The 17976-nt window shown below is 41.8% G+C and overlaps 1 protein-coding gene across 2 annotated transcripts in view; it reads left to right on the plus strand.

The window, feature by feature from the left end:
• The window catches only part of jade2 (jade family PHD finger 2), a 157162-nt gene that overhangs the window by 19702 nt on the left and 119484 nt on the right, over positions 1 to 17976 (plus strand). For both annotated transcript variants that reach the window (XM_026372017.1, XM_026372018.1), the window contains exon 3: positions 1461 to 1546. In XM_026372017.1, the coding sequence (XP_026227802.1) occupies positions 1461 to 1546 (86 nt within the window). The remainder of the gene's footprint in view (positions 1 to 1460; positions 1547 to 17976) is intronic.

Raw genomic sequence — 17976 nt, forward strand, 5'->3', positions numbered from 1 at the left:
AAGTTGAGGATTAATTAGCAATCATTACTCATGGCTGTCAATTCATATTTACAGATTTCCTGTTGCGCTGTGGCAGTGAATGCGTCTCTGTAATGGTAAGAATATAAATCTGTGCAGCTCTGAGTGATGGAGATGTTGGTTCAGCGTGAAATAAAGTGTGAGTGATAGTGGGAAAAAGTGAGGGTGTGTGTGACTCTGAGGCTGCCAAACGCATAGATATACACGTGTGTGTGTGTGTGTGTGTGTGTGTGTAGAGGGAGTCACTAATTTCAAAGACAAGCCTGACAGCAGTTCTGCCCTCTGTGCCTTAGTTGTTCAGACGTCACAAGTAAAATTAGCATGGGGACCGGCGCTGCTGTGATGGCAAGGGAAATATGTTGAGTGGGAGGCAGCACACATGCGGGCACACACATACAGTCACGGTCACAATGTGCTATTTTACACCGTATTGGCACATTTGTGTTTTCCATTATGCCAGTGTGATGTAATTTAATTGCCGATGTGATGCAATTTTTAATGAGTGCCGTCCTCACGGTGCACAGATGAAAACAAGCTTTCGTCTGTGTCTGTTTCACTTATTTAAAACGTATAGAATGAGTAAAAGCACGAGTGCAGTTGCACACTAACAGATATTCCATCTCTACTTTTCATGTCCACATGGCCTCTGCTCACATAGGCGCGTGTGAGCAAACACACACTCAGGGCTGCTGATTGAAGCGGTGGGTGGGATATTGGCTCCAATGTCTGGTTAATTGCCATTAAGTTGTGTATTAATGAGGTTGTAAAGGACCACAGTAGACTAACTGCTTAACAAGATGCTATTTATACTGTCATTACTTATTAAACCCCTTAATAGATCATCATCAGTCTGCTTCAATTAAAGGCCTGACTTGGAGTGGTGTTACTGCCATGGGCGTTGGATAAGTCGCAGGAAAGGTTTTTGTTCTTCTGCTTGCGTTTACTGCTTCTCTGCAGCGTTTGAATCACCTCCATCAGTGTAAATTACAAAAGTCTTGAACCCCATCACATGCCCATTTAGAACTTCAGATGAGCAGCACTTTTCTGGTTAGTTAGTGACCGATTCTCCAACGGGAAAGAAATTTCTCCAACGGGACAATGAAGAATGAATTTGAATGCATGCTGTGTACATGAAGTCTGATCTACAGCCAGAGACCTGTTCTTCATTTTCCCCACTTTAAATCAACATTATCGCTCGTGGATGCACATTCTTAACGAATCAGACACAGATTAGGTTTTCGTCATGTTCAGCTCGAGATTAGTGAAGATTTAAAAGACTTTGTCTTTATTAGTGAGTCATGAACTTGAGAGAGAAGGGTCAGAAACTGTGTCTGCCGGAAACACTGATCTGTCCCTCCAAAGAACACTGAAGTATTTAGTAAAACAATGTTTGTCTTTGTCCCACTAACCAGTGGCTTATTGTCTTTTTTTTATTGGTGCAGGTCAGGTGACATCGTGGTCCAGGTCATCCAAGAATATGGGCACCAACAGCACATGGGTCCGCCACCAGCACAAGAAACCATCAGAGGTAAGTTAGTATAGTATAGTACATAGTATATCCAGCACCATAATAACTGTATGGATAGGTCAACTGTGTTGTGAGACGTTCAGGCACAGCACAGAATGTAGTTAATCTGCGTTGTGTTTATCAAGTTTTTCAAGTTTTAGTTGGTTTACTCCTTCACACAAAGCGCTTGTTGGATCATTACACACACTCTGACCCACATTAGAAACACAGGAATAGACAGATTTGTATCTGCAGCTTTCTGAAAACACCCAGTCCACTTAAACCAGTAATAGAGCAGGTGTATGAAGGTGTATGAAGGTTTATGAAGGTGTATGAAGGTGTATGAAGGTTTATGAAGGTGTATGAAGGTTTATGAAGGTTTATGAAGGTGTATGAAGGTGTATGAAGGTGTATGAAGGTGTTAATGTTGCAGGATTTAAACGTCCGTCTTTTCATTTTTTAAATTACTTGTGTTGTTGTCAGTGTTGTGTGATGTTCAGGTACCCTAAAGAGAGTAGGTCATCTGTGTTGTGAGACGTTCAGACATACTACAGAGAGTAGGTGATCTGTGTTACAAAGAATCTTTTCTTTTGCTGAACTGATTGTTTTAACCACAAAATCCTGCATATTATAAGTCACAACAAGGTAATTCTACTGTCTGAGCATAAACTGGAGAGTTCCTGAGAAGGTGGGCTTGATGAATGGAGAACATGCCCTTTGTAGTTTGAATACTATGAAAGCCTTGGTTCAGCCAACTGCAGATATATATCATTTCTTAACTGGAGCAAACACTTCTGTCCAATGTAAATACAGCCATTTCCGTCACCACAACTAAATCAACCAGGCACATGGATGGCACAGATTGGTTGGCTAAAATACCAGGTTAGAACGTCCATATCATCATGATGAACGATCCCAAGGGCTCTCAAATGACCACCCTGAGGAACAAACTGGCATAATCCAGTTGGAAAATGGTGCACTGTACCAGCTGTGGCAATGCTTTGCCTGCCACAAGCACACATTCCTCCCACTCTGTCAGTGAAGTGGGTTCAAATCTGTTTGAAGAGTTTCACTTCAAAAATTTGCCATTTGGAACAAATTATATCTACTTAAAATTTAGCAAGGGTGATTTTTAAATAAAGGAGAGAAGAACAGCCTTGGATGGCACTCAGATTCTGAAGATGTTCCATGAGACGCTTTAACAATAATCTGTTTCTAAATAAATTAATATGATTTTCGAGGGTTATTTGTCCTTAACTTTGCTTTTATTTCTGAAGGAAAATGCCAGAAAGTGTCTCCAGTTTAAGTGCACAAATATTTAGTTGTTAATTTTAAAAGGAGAAACAGTAAAGGAAAATAGCATGCATGCCCCTGAACCACCCTGAAGTACAAGTCATCAGCAGAGCATCTGTCATGCCTGTGCATTTGAAGCTTCCTCCCCCTCAGCTCCATCCAGTTAACCACAGGCTGTTGGAAGGTCCTGTCAGCAATCAGTCTCTCTGTAATTACTACTGTAGCTCTCTGCTGTGACCCGGGCCTTGGCTGAAGAGCCAGGGGCCACGTTCCCTTTCATAACGCTGCCTCCTCGCCTTGTTCTGGGTCTCGCTGCTCTTTTGTAAAGGATGATGATTTGCTGTAATTTTTCATGCTTTTTCTGCAGCACTGAGTGACAGGTGAGTCCTACAAAGAAAAAGGGCGGGTGACGTCTGACAGAGGTTCGGTGAAATATTCTGGAGTCAAGAATGTTGCAAGTGCATTTGAACTGATGGCCGAAAAGCTTAAATCACTGAATATATAAAGCCTTCTGGTATTTGTCTCTGGTATTTGGGAGCGATATTGGCAGAATATACAGTTCTCAGTTCCTAGTTTTTAGCTAAATCAAATCGAAAATAAATTTTCCCCAGTGGACCTGTGTGTCTGGGTTGAGTGGTTATTTTTCACTTGTTTTGTACGATGATAAATTAAAATGTGATTTTTAGACCATCACAAGTTTTAGCAGAAGCTATCGTGTGGTTTTCTTAATCCACAGCGTGTGATGTACATTTCTAAAACCAATTGAATTTAATGAGAAATGTTGATAATTCATCGATAATGTAGATAACATAGCTGTCGTGAACATCAGGGGAGTGGAGCCTTGACACTTGAGGACTGCAGCGTAGTTTAGTTTAATAATGCAGCCTTCACACAAAGCGTTTGTTGGATCATTACACTCTGACCCACATTAGAAACATAGGAATAGACAGATTTGTATCTGCGGCTTTCTGTAAACACCGTTTACAGCAGGTGTATGAAGGTGTATGGAGGATTTAAACGTCCGTGACTTCTGTTGGTTTTCGTGCTCAACATTATACAGTGGGTTTGAGGACAGACTGTCTAAAACTGTGTGATGAGTCTCTTTTTGTTCGTTTCAGTGCTCTGGGAAAACAAACGGGGACAGAAGTGCGGCCCTGGCATCAGTTGTATGTACGTGAGCAGTAATGCTGTTAAACCAACTGGCTGCTCATTAGCAGCTGAAACCGCTGTCGATGTCCGTCACAGGCAACAACTTGTTGTATGTTTTACAGGCCTAAAGTCACGACCCTAATTAAATGTCATCCATCTTCTGCTAATAATACTTCAGCAGAGGATGGATGTGGGCGGTGAGAGTGTGAATGATGTGGTCTGTTTTCTTTTTTGACAAGACTAGTTAAATCATAAACTGCAGCTTTTCTTTGTATCTACACAGCCGTTACAGTAAGTAAAGCTAAAATAGATCAATGAACAATTACAGAATGTCGCATTTACATGTGGCATTTTGTGTTGAACCAGATCATCAGCAGGGACTGCGCACAGAAAAGGAGAAGATGATGCTTATCGCTGTGCTGTCGAATTAGAACGATGCTCATCAACAGGCTGGTTTCATACAGTAGTTTTGTAATTTCAACACAAATGTGAATCGGTACTTGACTCGGACTGTATTTGCTGTTGGTTGATGGTAGCAGCCAGATATCAGCGAAGCGCTTTTTAAACTATCAACAAATAATCTTAGCAAGGTCGAACACGGTCGATAGTTTAGGAGGCGGAAAATTCTCATCAGTGCATCCCTACTGGGAGGAAGATTAAACAGTGGCTTACAATGCGGACACGTTTGTAGAATGATACTCACCCTCGGTTAAAGGAGGTGTGGCGAATGTAAACACTTTAGACTTGTAATGACAACGTAGCTCTTTTCTAAAAATGAGCCTTCTCTATTTGCGCCTTTGCAAGTCTTTGACTCCAGCTTTGACTTTTCTTAGAAGTGGTTTAGAGGGCTTAGCTTGGCGGAAGGAGGACACAGCCAAAAGCTTCCTTTTTTTTTGTATAGCTGTTTTTATCTCATTTTAGATGAGGGCACAGATTGAGGATTTTGAAAATTGTGTAGACAAACAGGAAGTAATTATGACATACAGTCCACACACAGACAGAACAAATTGGATATTCTGGTTAATGGTTATGGGCAGCAGATGAAAAAGAGTGAGAACTGTGCTTACATGCACCCTGCTGAGAATAAAACCTTACTTTTTAGAAATGCACTGTCGTGTAGTGTAGTTGCAGTGGAGCTGAGTCACCACACAGAGTCTCTTAAGCAGCTCTTGGCCTCATCTCTTCTGACAAAAGCAAAGCTCCCCTTCTTCAGAAAAATCCCCCTGCTCTCCCTCAGGGGATTGTATGACACTTGTCAAAACACAGCAACATGGGCAGAGGACACACACACATGCGCTGTACTGACACAGAAACATGACGGCAGACACACTTTGCACTCTGGGGGTTTCTTCCACGCTTGTGGTATTAAAATTTTGCACCGTGCACTCGGACAGTATTCAGATTCCTTGTTTGATTGGAATCGTTTTCTGTCAGTCCGGTCATCAGATAGTCTAGATGACGATGCCAGTAGCTGCAGCAAGTGTTTATTTTGTGAGTTGATGCTTCACATGCCACTCTGGTGACAGCAGAGCTGCAGAATATAAATACAGATGATGATCTTTTGAAAATAAAGATAATAAAGATATCGGCCTCGATGTGCTTTGTCATGCATTTTTTGTTTGATAAGCAGTCGACATGTTTGTCTGTTTTAGCAGCAAGAGACAAGTGAATAATTCAACACAACACAAGGAAATGATTTAAACCATAATCCTAAATATATATTTCAATCTAGTTCATTCAATCGAACAACAGAAGGTTTTATCAAAAGTATTTTTAATAAGGAGTTGTTGGATTTATGGAGCACGCTTTAAGCTCAACACTCATTTATAACATTTATTCAGTTCCCAGTTTTACAGCTCGGTACATTAGCTAAAGCTGTGATGTGCAATTAATGCAACAGTTAGTATGTGAAAGAACTCATATTCACAACTGGAAAGTGGAGCAGGTAGGTGTTGAGAGCCTCACGAATGCAGTTTGTGAAGTAAAAGCTGTACTCACTCATTTTGTTTTACTTTTGAGAGTTTTTTCTAAACCTTTTAGGATCACGGCTCTTCTCCGTGACCTTTCGGTTACTGTTTTCTTTTCACAGTTTACTGCACACTACACTGCTTTGGTGGCTGAAATGATGCCGAACTAGTGTTGTGGTGAAAGGCAGTGGTGATATCATGAAGCTTAAATCAGATGTTCTAGTTTTATAAACAGTATTTTTATAATTAGATGCTTTACTGGTTGTCAAACGAGATGTGATATTAGAAGCCGTTCTCAATGCACCATGGGAGGAAGGAAGTGGTATTTATGGGGTTTGCCAAAGAAATGGTGGCTGAGCAGGTGTGAAACTCTCTCTCAGCAACACTGTTTACCCGTGCATACATAAGCTTTTGTATACAGTAAGTGTATCCGGAGGAAAGAACGAGTCAAGTGTACATGTCTGTGCAAGTGTACACTGATCAGCCACAACATTAAATCCACCTGCCTAAAACCGTTGGTCCAGCTCTGATCCGTTGAGGCGTAGACGCCACAAAATCTCTGGAGGTGTCCGTGGGTATTTAGCAGCAGACTGTGTGTTTTGACACCCGTTGACCCTTCACCTCCTCCACACATCAATAAGCCTTGGGCCTCGATTACCCTGTTTCTGGGTCACTAGTCAGTTCCCACCACCTTTGGTACAATGGGAACTTCCCTCAATTGAAATGAGTAGTGATGTGGTAAATGTTGAGGTTTATTACTGCTTGTCTTTAGAGCGTGAACCAGCATCATTAGTTTAAATTCTTATGGACACTTGTCTTCATCTTCAGGAGGTCTCTGTGTGATGGTTTTTTGTTTTTTTACTAGACATTTTAAGATTAAATAACAACTAACTTGACTAAATTAACACAGATGCAACTTATGCTGAATGAGTTTAACGCTGGCAGATATCTGTAATCATAAGTAATCTGTAGAAGCTAACAGCCGTTGGAGAGTATTTGGCGAGTGCAGCATCGAGGGCTGAAATTGAAAACAGCAGCCAACTGACGGAGAACATCCATCCAGCTGAAGAGCCCCTGATCGTTTTCCCCCTTATTGCTTGCAGTTGTTCAAGTATTATTGCAATCAAATTAGGACATGGAAAATTTCTTTGGGCTATTGACGACGTCTGTGAACCACGTTTTTTCTAATAACTTGTATGTTAAGATGAGAGTCACTGTTCCATGGCAGCTGTGTATTCATCCAGATGTGCTGATGTTATAGGTGGATCACTGTCAGAGTGGTGAAACTCTCATTTGTGTAAAGTCAACATGAAGTTCTAATTTTCTGGAATTATGTGTGGTCTTCCAAAACCACATGTATAAGTGATTAAGTAATGATGTGTACAGATACAAGCATGTATCTATGTGTGTGTGTGTGTGTGTGTGTGTTTTAGCAGACAACCAGCTGTTGTAGCTCATTAAGATCTGGTAGAAACAGCTGTGAAACTCCACAGCAACCAGATGCAAACAGCTACAGGAATGCATGGATGCGATGTTACAGTTTCTCTCTCGCATTCTCACGTCGTGTGCCAAGCTCAGTGAGCGGATGAGCAGCCTGGATGGATGGTGGCGAGCTTTGCATGTCGACACGTACCAGCCGGGAGATGAGTGCAAATAAACATACGTGCGCATGCACACCCACACAACAGAAACCACAGCCTCCAGGCTTGTATTAAACAGTCAGGATTGCTCCACCTGCTCACCTGCCAAAAGCGTTGACACTGATTGTAAAGAAATGTGACGGAAATGAGGATGAATTGGGAAGTGTAGTGGACGGAGAGAGGGAATGATGGATGTAAGGGTGATGGAGTGAGAGATGGAGGTGAATGAAACAAATGGGGCGATTGAGTGATGTGAGCTTTGATAAAGGACGAGTGGAGGAGGAAGAGATGATGATTCAATGACTGTAGATGAAAGTTAAAGGCTGGTGACTGCATTTTGAAGAACATGTAAAATTCTGTCAAAGCTTAAAACTCATGAATAAGCTTCAAATTAAATCCGACTTAGTTGTTCTGGAGTTGAACTCTCTGACCAAAAACATAAAACGTTTTGCATGTTGTACTTTGTCTCTGAGGCTGATATTTGTGGTTGACTCATAAAGTGCGGCGTTGGCCAGAGAATGCCGTGGGAAAATATAAACAATAATCAGATGGTGTGTATTTTGTGAATATTGTACCCATGAGCATTTGTTTTGTTTTTGCAATTACCATTTGTCTTCTTTATGTGTCTGTTTCCAGTGAATCATCCCCATTGTCTCTGTGTGTGTGTGTCATCTGTGAAGTTGCCCATATTTTTATTTCCAGTCATACGTGACGACTTGTTGCACCAACTTTAAACACGGAACAACGTACCTGTGCAGAGAAATGAAGATGGCAAACGGGGATAGATGCTGAAAGCAAACAGTAGACATTCAAACATGAAATCATCAATGCTAAATGCCAGGTTTTGATGTCAGCCTCTTGGAATCAAAGAATGACAGCTTCTTTCTAGACCACGCACGCTGCACTGACATTCAGCAATGAAACTGAAAAAAGCCTCGACAGACGAGCGTGCCGTCCTTTCATACGTCGTGCTGTATTTCTTACTTTTCCCAACTAGAAGGAAATCTTTCACACCGTGAGGACAAAACTTTGCTGCACATTTTATAGATCTTGTCATCCTGCTGTCGTTCTCTGTGAATATAGTGGATTGTTAACTGGAGGAAGAGCAGATGAGGCAGATTGAGGGACCGACTCCTGGAACACACTGAACATCATAGATGAATGATATATTACTGCAAGAGCATCTGACGGTGGAGTTTTCCATCTTAAAAGTCCTTTGATGAGTGGTTGTTACTTAAAATGACTCAGAGCCCTCTTAGCACTAGTGTGGGTGTTAATATGAAGCCAGCTGAGACGTTGGTGTGTTATTATAAGACTCTGCAGACTAACTCCTATTCACAAGTCACAGTGTTTATTTTGGCCTGCACACGGCACCAGATGGGTGGAGTTTGGCTCATCGCAGCATTCAGCTGACTGAAAAATATTGTTTGGTGTGGCAGATTCCACCCGGCGGACACTTCATGTAGCGTAAAACCCACTACTTACCGTCTCCAGAAATGCTATTTGGTGGCAAATGGACAGGTTGTTGTAGCTGTAAGTTCTAGTGGCTGCAGCCGTCTGTCAGATGATATTTAGACCTTTGATTCTCTCTCTCGAGTTTTGTTAATGTAAGTTAAGCCGCTGAACTTCAGAACAGCTCCAGCCTCCATTTATTCAACTTCGTTATTCCCTATTACTAAATTTTGACTCAACCGAATCAAGTTGCAGTAGACACAGATATGCAGAGCAGCATTAATCATGTAGTTGTTTTGGTTGTTTCCAAAAACTAGGTCACATCTCCCCACAGCCGTTGCTTGCCATTTCACCAAATCGTCAGCCTGAGCCTGCCATACGAAGAATGATATTTGCATCAGTCTCTGTGGGGGAAATTGGCTTATCCCTCCTGCCTTTTAAGTCTCCTTCACTCTTGTCAGTGACCCAGTTTTTTAACCTTTATTTATTGAAGGAAGGTTTTCGGAGCGTGTTCGTCCTCTCTCGTTTCCTCTCTCAGTACAATCATGTCTCACATTCATGTTGTTTTTACACACAATCTCACCGGGGAGTTGCACAGTACAAGCACAACTTCTACTGAGCAGATCCACTAGAGTGGTTGGGGGGGGGGGCAAATGCATTGTTCACATCAGTCGTTTTGTAAAAAGCTTGAAATGTTCTGCTGAAGCTCTTCATATATTAGTCCATGATATGACATGCCCTCTGTCAGGACTGTTCTCCATTTAGATGCTGTTACATGATTTATTTAACTCCTGCAAACGGCCCAGTATAGTTACCGTCTCTGACATGTGGACATGTAGTAGCTCTCAAAGAAGTTTGGAGGTTAAATGCCTTGGAGAGCGACGTGAGGAGAAAAGCTTTTCCCAGACCACACTCGAGTCCAAGCAGCTTCTGGCTCCAAATGAGATCTACTTGGCCTCTTAGCTACTGCAGTCCTGAATAATCATATTGAAATTTAGAGACAAGCTACATGATGATCATTTCTGCCTTTATATAAGGAGTCTTCCATCCCTGACTCATTTCTTCGCATACATGATTATGAACATGAACAGGGGGCAGAGTTTTGACTTGCCAGAGGCCAAAAATCACATCTGTTCAAATGGAGGCGTGCAGTCAGTCAGTCAAAGCCTTATTGAAGCAGGAACAAAGCTTAATTGCGTGACCTTTGAATGAAGCCTTGGCAATCAGCCTGCCCTTGGCATGGAGGGGAGCGCTGTCGCTCCACGCATCATTCGGGCCAGGGCTTGTGATGAGGAGCCGGCATTCAGAGAAATCTCAAAAGGACTTGTTCACTGTCTCGTCTCACGCTAATGAGGGGCATAAATTGTAGGCTGAGTGCCTTTTCAAAGCTCGGCACTACGAAGCTAGGCTAATAGCTACGGATGTGACATTTCAGATCTGAGAGGGGAGAGGGGACTGCAGGAGGAAACCCTTTCACATTCCTATCAAAACCTTTACATGTTATTTGAAAAGTGTCAAGTTGGTTCAGGCTGTTGATGTGATTGATTCAGTTTAGTTAGAAATAATGTTTCTGCATAATAGCAGTGACTCCCTTCACTGTTGCCTTTATGCCTCTTTCCCTCTCATCCGTCCTGAGCTGAGGCAGTGATCGCGCTGAAAGGTTTCTTCTGGGCTCTCACTTTTTGCCCTGCGTGGTGCCTGTTCTGCAGCCGTCACACAAAGAACAAGCTGCCATCTCGACTCTAACTGATGCCATAAGTGGGAAAGATAAAGAAGAAAATGTTTGAATTGCAGCTCAAGGCTCTGCTGTAAAAATCATAGGTGACCTCTAAAATCATTTTTTATTATTTTAGTTTTCCTGAGGCTCATGCTAACACCTACTACCATTCTAATTTAACATGCTCCACATATAAACAAAGCAAAATGATGAACTGTACAAGCATCATGCTGCTCCGAGAAGTTTTACCTTTGGCACTGAGTGCTGAACGATTTCTAGGAGGGATCAATCTTAACGTATCAGGATTCAAACAGCTGAGCTGCGATGAACAAATCGCACCCACTGTGTAGATAAGTTATTATTATTATTATTATTATTATTATTATTATTATTATTATTATTATATATTATGTAAACCAGTCGTAGCTCTGTAGAGAGCTTGTTGCTGTGATGTTTCATGTTTATTGTTTAAGTCTGACCTTGTGCAGCGTGGCCTGACTACAGTATGTATATTGTTAATGATTAATCACATATTGATTTCTCGACTATTGATTCAGGACTTTTCCTAAAGTGTGCATCTCTACATAAAACCAGTCTTCCATTCTTCAGGTTATTTTAATTACAATAAAAAATGTTGGTTGCTGTTGTTTGAAATGGAAAGTAAAGTATTTATCCTGGGATACAGCTGCATGTGAGAGCAACTGAGCCACGATTGCATTGTGTCAAATGGAGAATAGTATGTTATGAAAACCGTCATGGATATTTACTGTAAGAACACCTGGGCTGTGTGCTAATCCAGCCTTGATTATATTCCCAGGGCAGTATTTCTGCCTGATATGGGACAGTTTCTCACATTTGTCTTCTAGATAGATTTGCCTTCCTGCTCGCTCTTTTCCTTTTTATTGCATTTCTTTCTCAGACCACCTTCAAAACCAATATAGTTTTCCAGGCTGTAAAAATGAGAAAGTGAAAAAATGGAGGAGAAATATAAGAATCTGTATAAAAGACTTTTCCTGGAAGAACATCAGGAAAAGATGCTAGCCAGTGAATGTGCACTAGTTTCTTTTCTCTCTTTCTATTCTAGCTGCTGTCATTTGTCTCCTCTCCTCCACATTCTGTCTCTATTTCTTCTCTGTTCACCTCTCCTCAAATCTGGTGCAGTTGGAGAAGTGTCAGAGAAGCCAAATGTTTTCTCTTCTACTTGTCCTTTCATCCTATTTCATCCTGTCCATCTGTTAAATATATATCGTTGCAGTTTCTTGCACCAGGATCTCCTCCCGTCTGTCCAGCTTGGTGAGAGGAGGCATAAATAAGAGGAAGGCAGCCATTTTTCAGAAGCCTGTGGACGCGTGATAAAGAGAAATAAGAAAACTTTGATACTGCAGTAGAAAACAAAAGTGAAAAATAGTAAAACTGTGACACAAAGAGACCAAATCATCCAATTTGTGACATTAGTGTCTCACATCCCTGCTCTACTGTTAAAAGCCTCATTTAATGGATATAAATATTGTTATGAATGTAAAGGCACAAGGTAATTGCTTAAGAGATGAGAGCAGATGCTTGATCCCTTTAACTTTATAAATACACATGATGTTTCACACCACACGGGTTAAGTGTACACTTGTTAAAGCTATAATTAAGGTTAGACTTGCTTAAATGCATTACATTCTGTTGGTATCAAGGTACCAGATTCTTGTCCTGGTTCGTGTGCTTGTGCTGAAATCACTGAGTCACTGTGCTAATGCACTGATCTCGCTCTCTGGTGCACACCGTGCTCTCGTCTCCTCTATCTCTTTGTGTCACTCTCCCATCAACCACTTTCTCTCCTTCTCTGTCTTTTTCTCACTCTTAATCACCCACTCAACACTCACACACACACACACGTCCTCCTGAGAACTGTGGACCTTCTAAAGAGCCAATCATTAGAGCCCGTCCCTTTGCTGTGATGAGGCTGCTAAAATTAGTCTCCACTCTTTGTGAGTCAACATCTGCCGTGACGCACGGTGGAGAGCCAGGTAGGCAAGATGCCCAAAGGACAGAAAAGGCTCCTCATTCTTTTCTTTAATCCCCAGCACATCGATGTAGATATTCACCTTCTCACTGTTTGTTTGGTCAAATATAAAGTCTCAGGTATGAGCTCTGACTAACTGTGCTCTGCTTTTGTTTCTACCACCAGAGTTATGGCTTCACCTTCTTGTCCTTTAAGAGTCTGAGTCTAAAATTAACCCAATCACACATTGGAAACCTGTCGTCTCCAATGATGCATGTCATGTTGCATGGTTTCTTATACGTAGAGCAGCACTTCCCTAAACCTTTAAAGCTATTGCACCTTTTCCCTGTGCAGATTTGCTTATTAAAAGTTCAGTAATCGCCGTGATAGCCTTGGACAAAATGCACAAATTGATGGTGTGAGAGTCTCTGAATGCAACTAATCAACAACGGGATTATTCAGATTTGTGATTTTGTTTTCTGGGAAACAGAATCACCAACTTGCAAACATTCTTCCTCATATGAACAGCAGCTCCACTTGCACAAGTTTGATACTATATCCTGGGAATGTGATATTTCTTGTTGTAAAAGAACGTAACACATACATATCACTTACCTTGTGTGTTGATATTACAGTAACATTGCGTTGCATCTGTGTTGTGAGGCATTCAGGCACAGTACAGAGTGTAGGTCATCTGTGTTCCCAACTCAACCTCCCCCGTCTAATAAATATATATATATATATATATATATATATATATATATATATATATATACACACATACACACAGTATGTGTGAGCCTTGGTTTAAATGACTTTGATTGGAATTGAAGCCAAAAAAACCTCATTGGGACATCCCTAGTAATTATGGCTGTGAGTTTCCACTGCACATCTTTTACACTGACCTTTGTTACATTATCGTGTGTTAATAGTTTTTGGCAAAACTCACTATCAAAGCTATTTTGGGTCAAGAATAAGACCAATAACACTACTTCATTGCACATTCAGTACATCCTTTTGGACTCATGCTGGCCTTATGGGTTCTTTGCACCGTATGGGGTGCTGATAATTATCGCACTGCTGTTGCACTCACAGTAAAGAAGAGTTTAGCAGCCTAATAATAACAGCAGGATGAGGAGTGAAGGGCAGAGCATCCTCTGCTTCTCTTTTCTATCAGTGCTCTCGTCCTTTTGACAGTAACACGTGAACAAAGCTGATTGTTTCCCAAAGATAAACAGTGAGTCAAATGCGAGTGTGTGATGTCAGCTGGCCTTTAAAAGCCCTTTGTCACTGTGCTTCAAGGAAAATGGCTCAGCAGCACAGTAATAACAAGGTCTACTGTGTGGGTGGGCGGCTGGGCGTTTACCTGTGTGTGTGTGTGTGTGTGTGTGTGTGTGTGTGTGGGCATGTATTTATGTCACTGTGTGAACACATTTCTGCTTATACTGTCATGGTGAGGACATTTTTGCTGGTCTCACACTTGAAACAGCAGTTTAAGATTCAGGACTTGGTTCTGTGGTTCTTGAGTTTGGGTTAGAACTGGTTTTAAGTTTAGTTTGGGGTTTGGCATGTAGTCGTGATCATTAGAGGAGGCTGGAGGAGTGTGTGTGTGTGTGTGTGTGTGTGTGTGTGTGTTAAGTGAATTTGTTTTACTATACACAGTAAATGTTCATGTGTACGTCAGTGTGTAGATGTGCATTTGTGTTTTTTTTTTTTTTTTTTTTGTGTGTTCCAGCTTTCGTGCCAGTGTTAACTTGTCTCTGTGTGTGTGTGTGTGTGTGTGTGTGTGTGTGTGCTTCCTGGTTTGAAATGTCAGCTTCATCCTCTGTGGTTTCTGTTGTGTTCGGCTCAGGGGGAAGCAGACAGTGCTAATCTGTCACTGCTCTGCAGATGGTCAGAGATACAAGTCAGTCCACAAAATAAGACCGACAGGCAAATTGCTCCATACAGCTACAAACAAGCTGAGTCAGAGCTGGCAGAAGTCAAAGATTCTTCCTGAAGTTTGAATCCACACTTCTGGTTTTGTATTCATCTTCTATGTAGTTTATATCGTTAGTAGGAACAGTTAGTAATATTAGATACTCTGCTGCTCCGTGGGTCTTTATACAGGAGGCGTTCAGGTACAGTAACAAAGTGTAGGTTACCCATTTGGACCGGCTCCATTTTCCGATACTCAGTTAACTCTTTAGACAACATCGCGCCCGATATCCCGTATTAATATCTGATTGGTGGATCCCCACTGTCGGATCACATTTCAGAATATCTGTCAACATCCTAGGAGGGAAAAGATCCCTCATCCTCCCTCATCTGTCCTCGTGGTGTGTTTGTGCACGTCGTCCACTCAGTGGTTTGCTGAGAGACATTTCCCAAAGCAGAGAAACATCATAAACAGTTTTCAGGCTGTACTCCTTAAACACAGTACTCCCACGGAATCAATGCCTGTTTTTTTTTTAGTGTGATTATTAATGTCAGTCAGGCTGCCCCCTCCCTAGCAGTGTAGACACACACACACACACACACACACACACACTTATGTCATCACTGTTGATCTGGATTGGACTTAATGAGAGTCCTGCATGCATACAGCCCATAACTCAACACAGCACACTGACCTACTGACTTAGTGACTGGCTGGAGTTTGTGTGTGTGTGTGTATATGTGTGACTGAAACTCTGTGTGTGTGTGTGTGTGTGTGTGTGTTTGACTAGGGCTGTTTGTATGTTTCCGTATATGAGTTTTTCCGTGCATGTTTATATTTTCCTCTGGTTTCTGAGGGACCTTGTCGGAGCAGCTGAACCTCATCTCATCGGTTTGAGTGAGAACTCGTCGATCACTCCACCCGCGTCGCTGGAAAGTCCCAAAAAATGAAACCTGAGTTTCTGCAACGCGAATGAGTGCGACAACCTGTCACATCTGGGGAAATGAAGCTGCTCGGGAAGTTTTACAGACAGAAGTTAAATAATTAGATTATCCCTGATTCGTGGTTTGGAGAGAAAGTTATCATGTGAGGTGTGAGTGGTTCCCAAAGTGAATGATTCAGCTTTTCAGACATACAGAAGCTGTACAGAAGAGAGCAGCAGATGTTGGAGGCGTCTCTGGTGTGTAGATAATTGAAGAGAGTAGATTAAGCCGTTGCCTTTCAGCTAACCTCGCTGCAGACTTTTTAGGAAATAATTAGGTGTTTTCACCTTGTGGCAGCAGAAAAACTAAAGAAATTCAAAAACAAATGCGACGAGCAACCGTCTGAAATGGCCACGAGCATCTGAATATGGATCGTGGTGATGGTTTATTAACTAATTGCAAGATAAAGGGGATTTTTGTGTGCCTGTTGGAAATGTACTGTAAGATTTGGGCATCCACTCAACATTTTCATTTGCAAATTGTGATTTATCAAATTTGGAAAGCTGAGTGGAAATGGCAAAATTCAATCACGTCCTCAGAACAAAGTTATTTTGGTTGATCGATGTGGAAAATCCTTCCAGCGATAAATAAATCATGTGATACATAAAAGAAAGAGAAAGGCACTAAGTAAGAGTAATTACAGACCGAGTTTCCATGGCTGCTCCGTTGCACAACAGCCTCTGTCCAACAAAATCAGCCTTAAACGACATTGGTACTGTCACTCCCGTACATAACTCTTCATTAGTTGCTCCGTTATAACACAGCCAAGCGCTTTTCTTTGGTTTTTTTGCCTTTGCATGAAATACAGCCGACATTAAGTGACTCTGTAGAAGATAAACAAGTTACTCAAATCTAATCAGCTCTTGAAGGACTTTCTGTTTCTCTGTTTTTGCCCTGTTTATTTTTTGACTTTCTAAAAGCTCAGAGAAATTCACATTTGGATTTTATAAGTTGCCTGAAATTTGCTCGTCTGCCTCTCTACCTGTCTGACTTTTCCACCTGTCTACCTGCTCCGTGTCGGCTGGGCAGAGCGACTCCATCGCGAAAAGAGGGAAAAGAGGGCGAGCTGTGGATGAGAGGAAGAGCAGGAAGTGGTTGAGTTGGAGAGAGATAGAAACAAGGTAGAACATAAAACTGCAGGAGCTTGTAATAGTGTTTCCTAGACATTAATTAGCCGCAGTCATTCGTGTATAAACACACAGTAATAAAACTGATATACGGAGATTCTCTGCTCTCCTCTCATCTCCTTTCAACCCTTTGCTTTCTCTCCTCTCCTCACTTCTTTTACTCGTTCACCTCACCTCCTCTCATTTCTTCTTTTCTCCTCACTTCCTGTCACTCCTCCTCTCTTCTCTTCAGTCCCTTCTTTTCCTCCAGTCATCTGTTTTCTCTCCTGCAATGATTCCTCCTCTGTTTCTTCAGTTCCTTCTTGTCTTCTTGTCTCTCACCCCTTTGCCTCCTTTTCCTTCCACTTTCTCCTCTCCTCTAATTTCTTCTTCTTTCCACACTGATAAGGAAAAAAATCAGAGAAAGCAGGTGGAAGGGGAGAAGGACGGGGGGAGATTAAGGAGGAGTGGATCGCCCTCAGTCTGTCCTCCTCTCAAGCCGCTGAAGGGGAAGGCGAGATTCATCATGGCCTTGGCTCACTGTCTGCACTCAGGCTCATGCAGACACAGAAAAACGTGAATTTGCACAACCCCCCCCCCCCCCAACACACACACACACACACACACACACAGTTAAACACACAGACATCCTCTTGCTCCATTGCATTATTTATTTTCGCTGGCTGGCAGACAGTGGAGGCAGCCAAGCAGCAGCAGAAGCAAGAGTACTTCTTTTTACATATGGCCTTTTCATATACTGTTCTGTGACACACACACACACACACACACACACCAGCCTCGTCCTCGTCTGTCCTTGTCTTTCATCTCTCCTACATTAATATCACTCCCTTTTTTCTTCATTCTTCTCATACTTCTGATTTTCTTCTTTCCTCCTGCTCTTGTCCGTCTCCTCTCTACACTTAACTCACATCATCCACCTCTTCTTCACCTCCATGTCCTCCAACATCATTGATCAGAGAGAGTCATGACAAATGACGTTATATTACTGTTGATTTCTCTCTGATTGTTCTTGATTGATTATTTGTAACTTAAGCAGATACTTTTCAAAGGACTCGTTACTTAATACAAACAGTGGAATTTACTGAGTCCCACTTAGTTGGACTCAATGAGGTGCTCTCTCTGCATCAGTACTGTTGTTGTAAAGTTATGCACAGTGACTGTGTTCTGGGCTCTGAGAACTAAATGAGAGTGACCTACACAACACTGGACCCAAAC

The sequence above is a fragment of the Anabas testudineus genome, chromosome 14, assembly GCF_900324465.2.
Source record: "Anabas testudineus chromosome 14, fAnaTes1.2, whole genome shotgun sequence".
Lineage (NCBI taxonomy): Eukaryota > Metazoa > Chordata > Actinopteri > Anabantiformes > Anabantidae > Anabas > Anabas testudineus.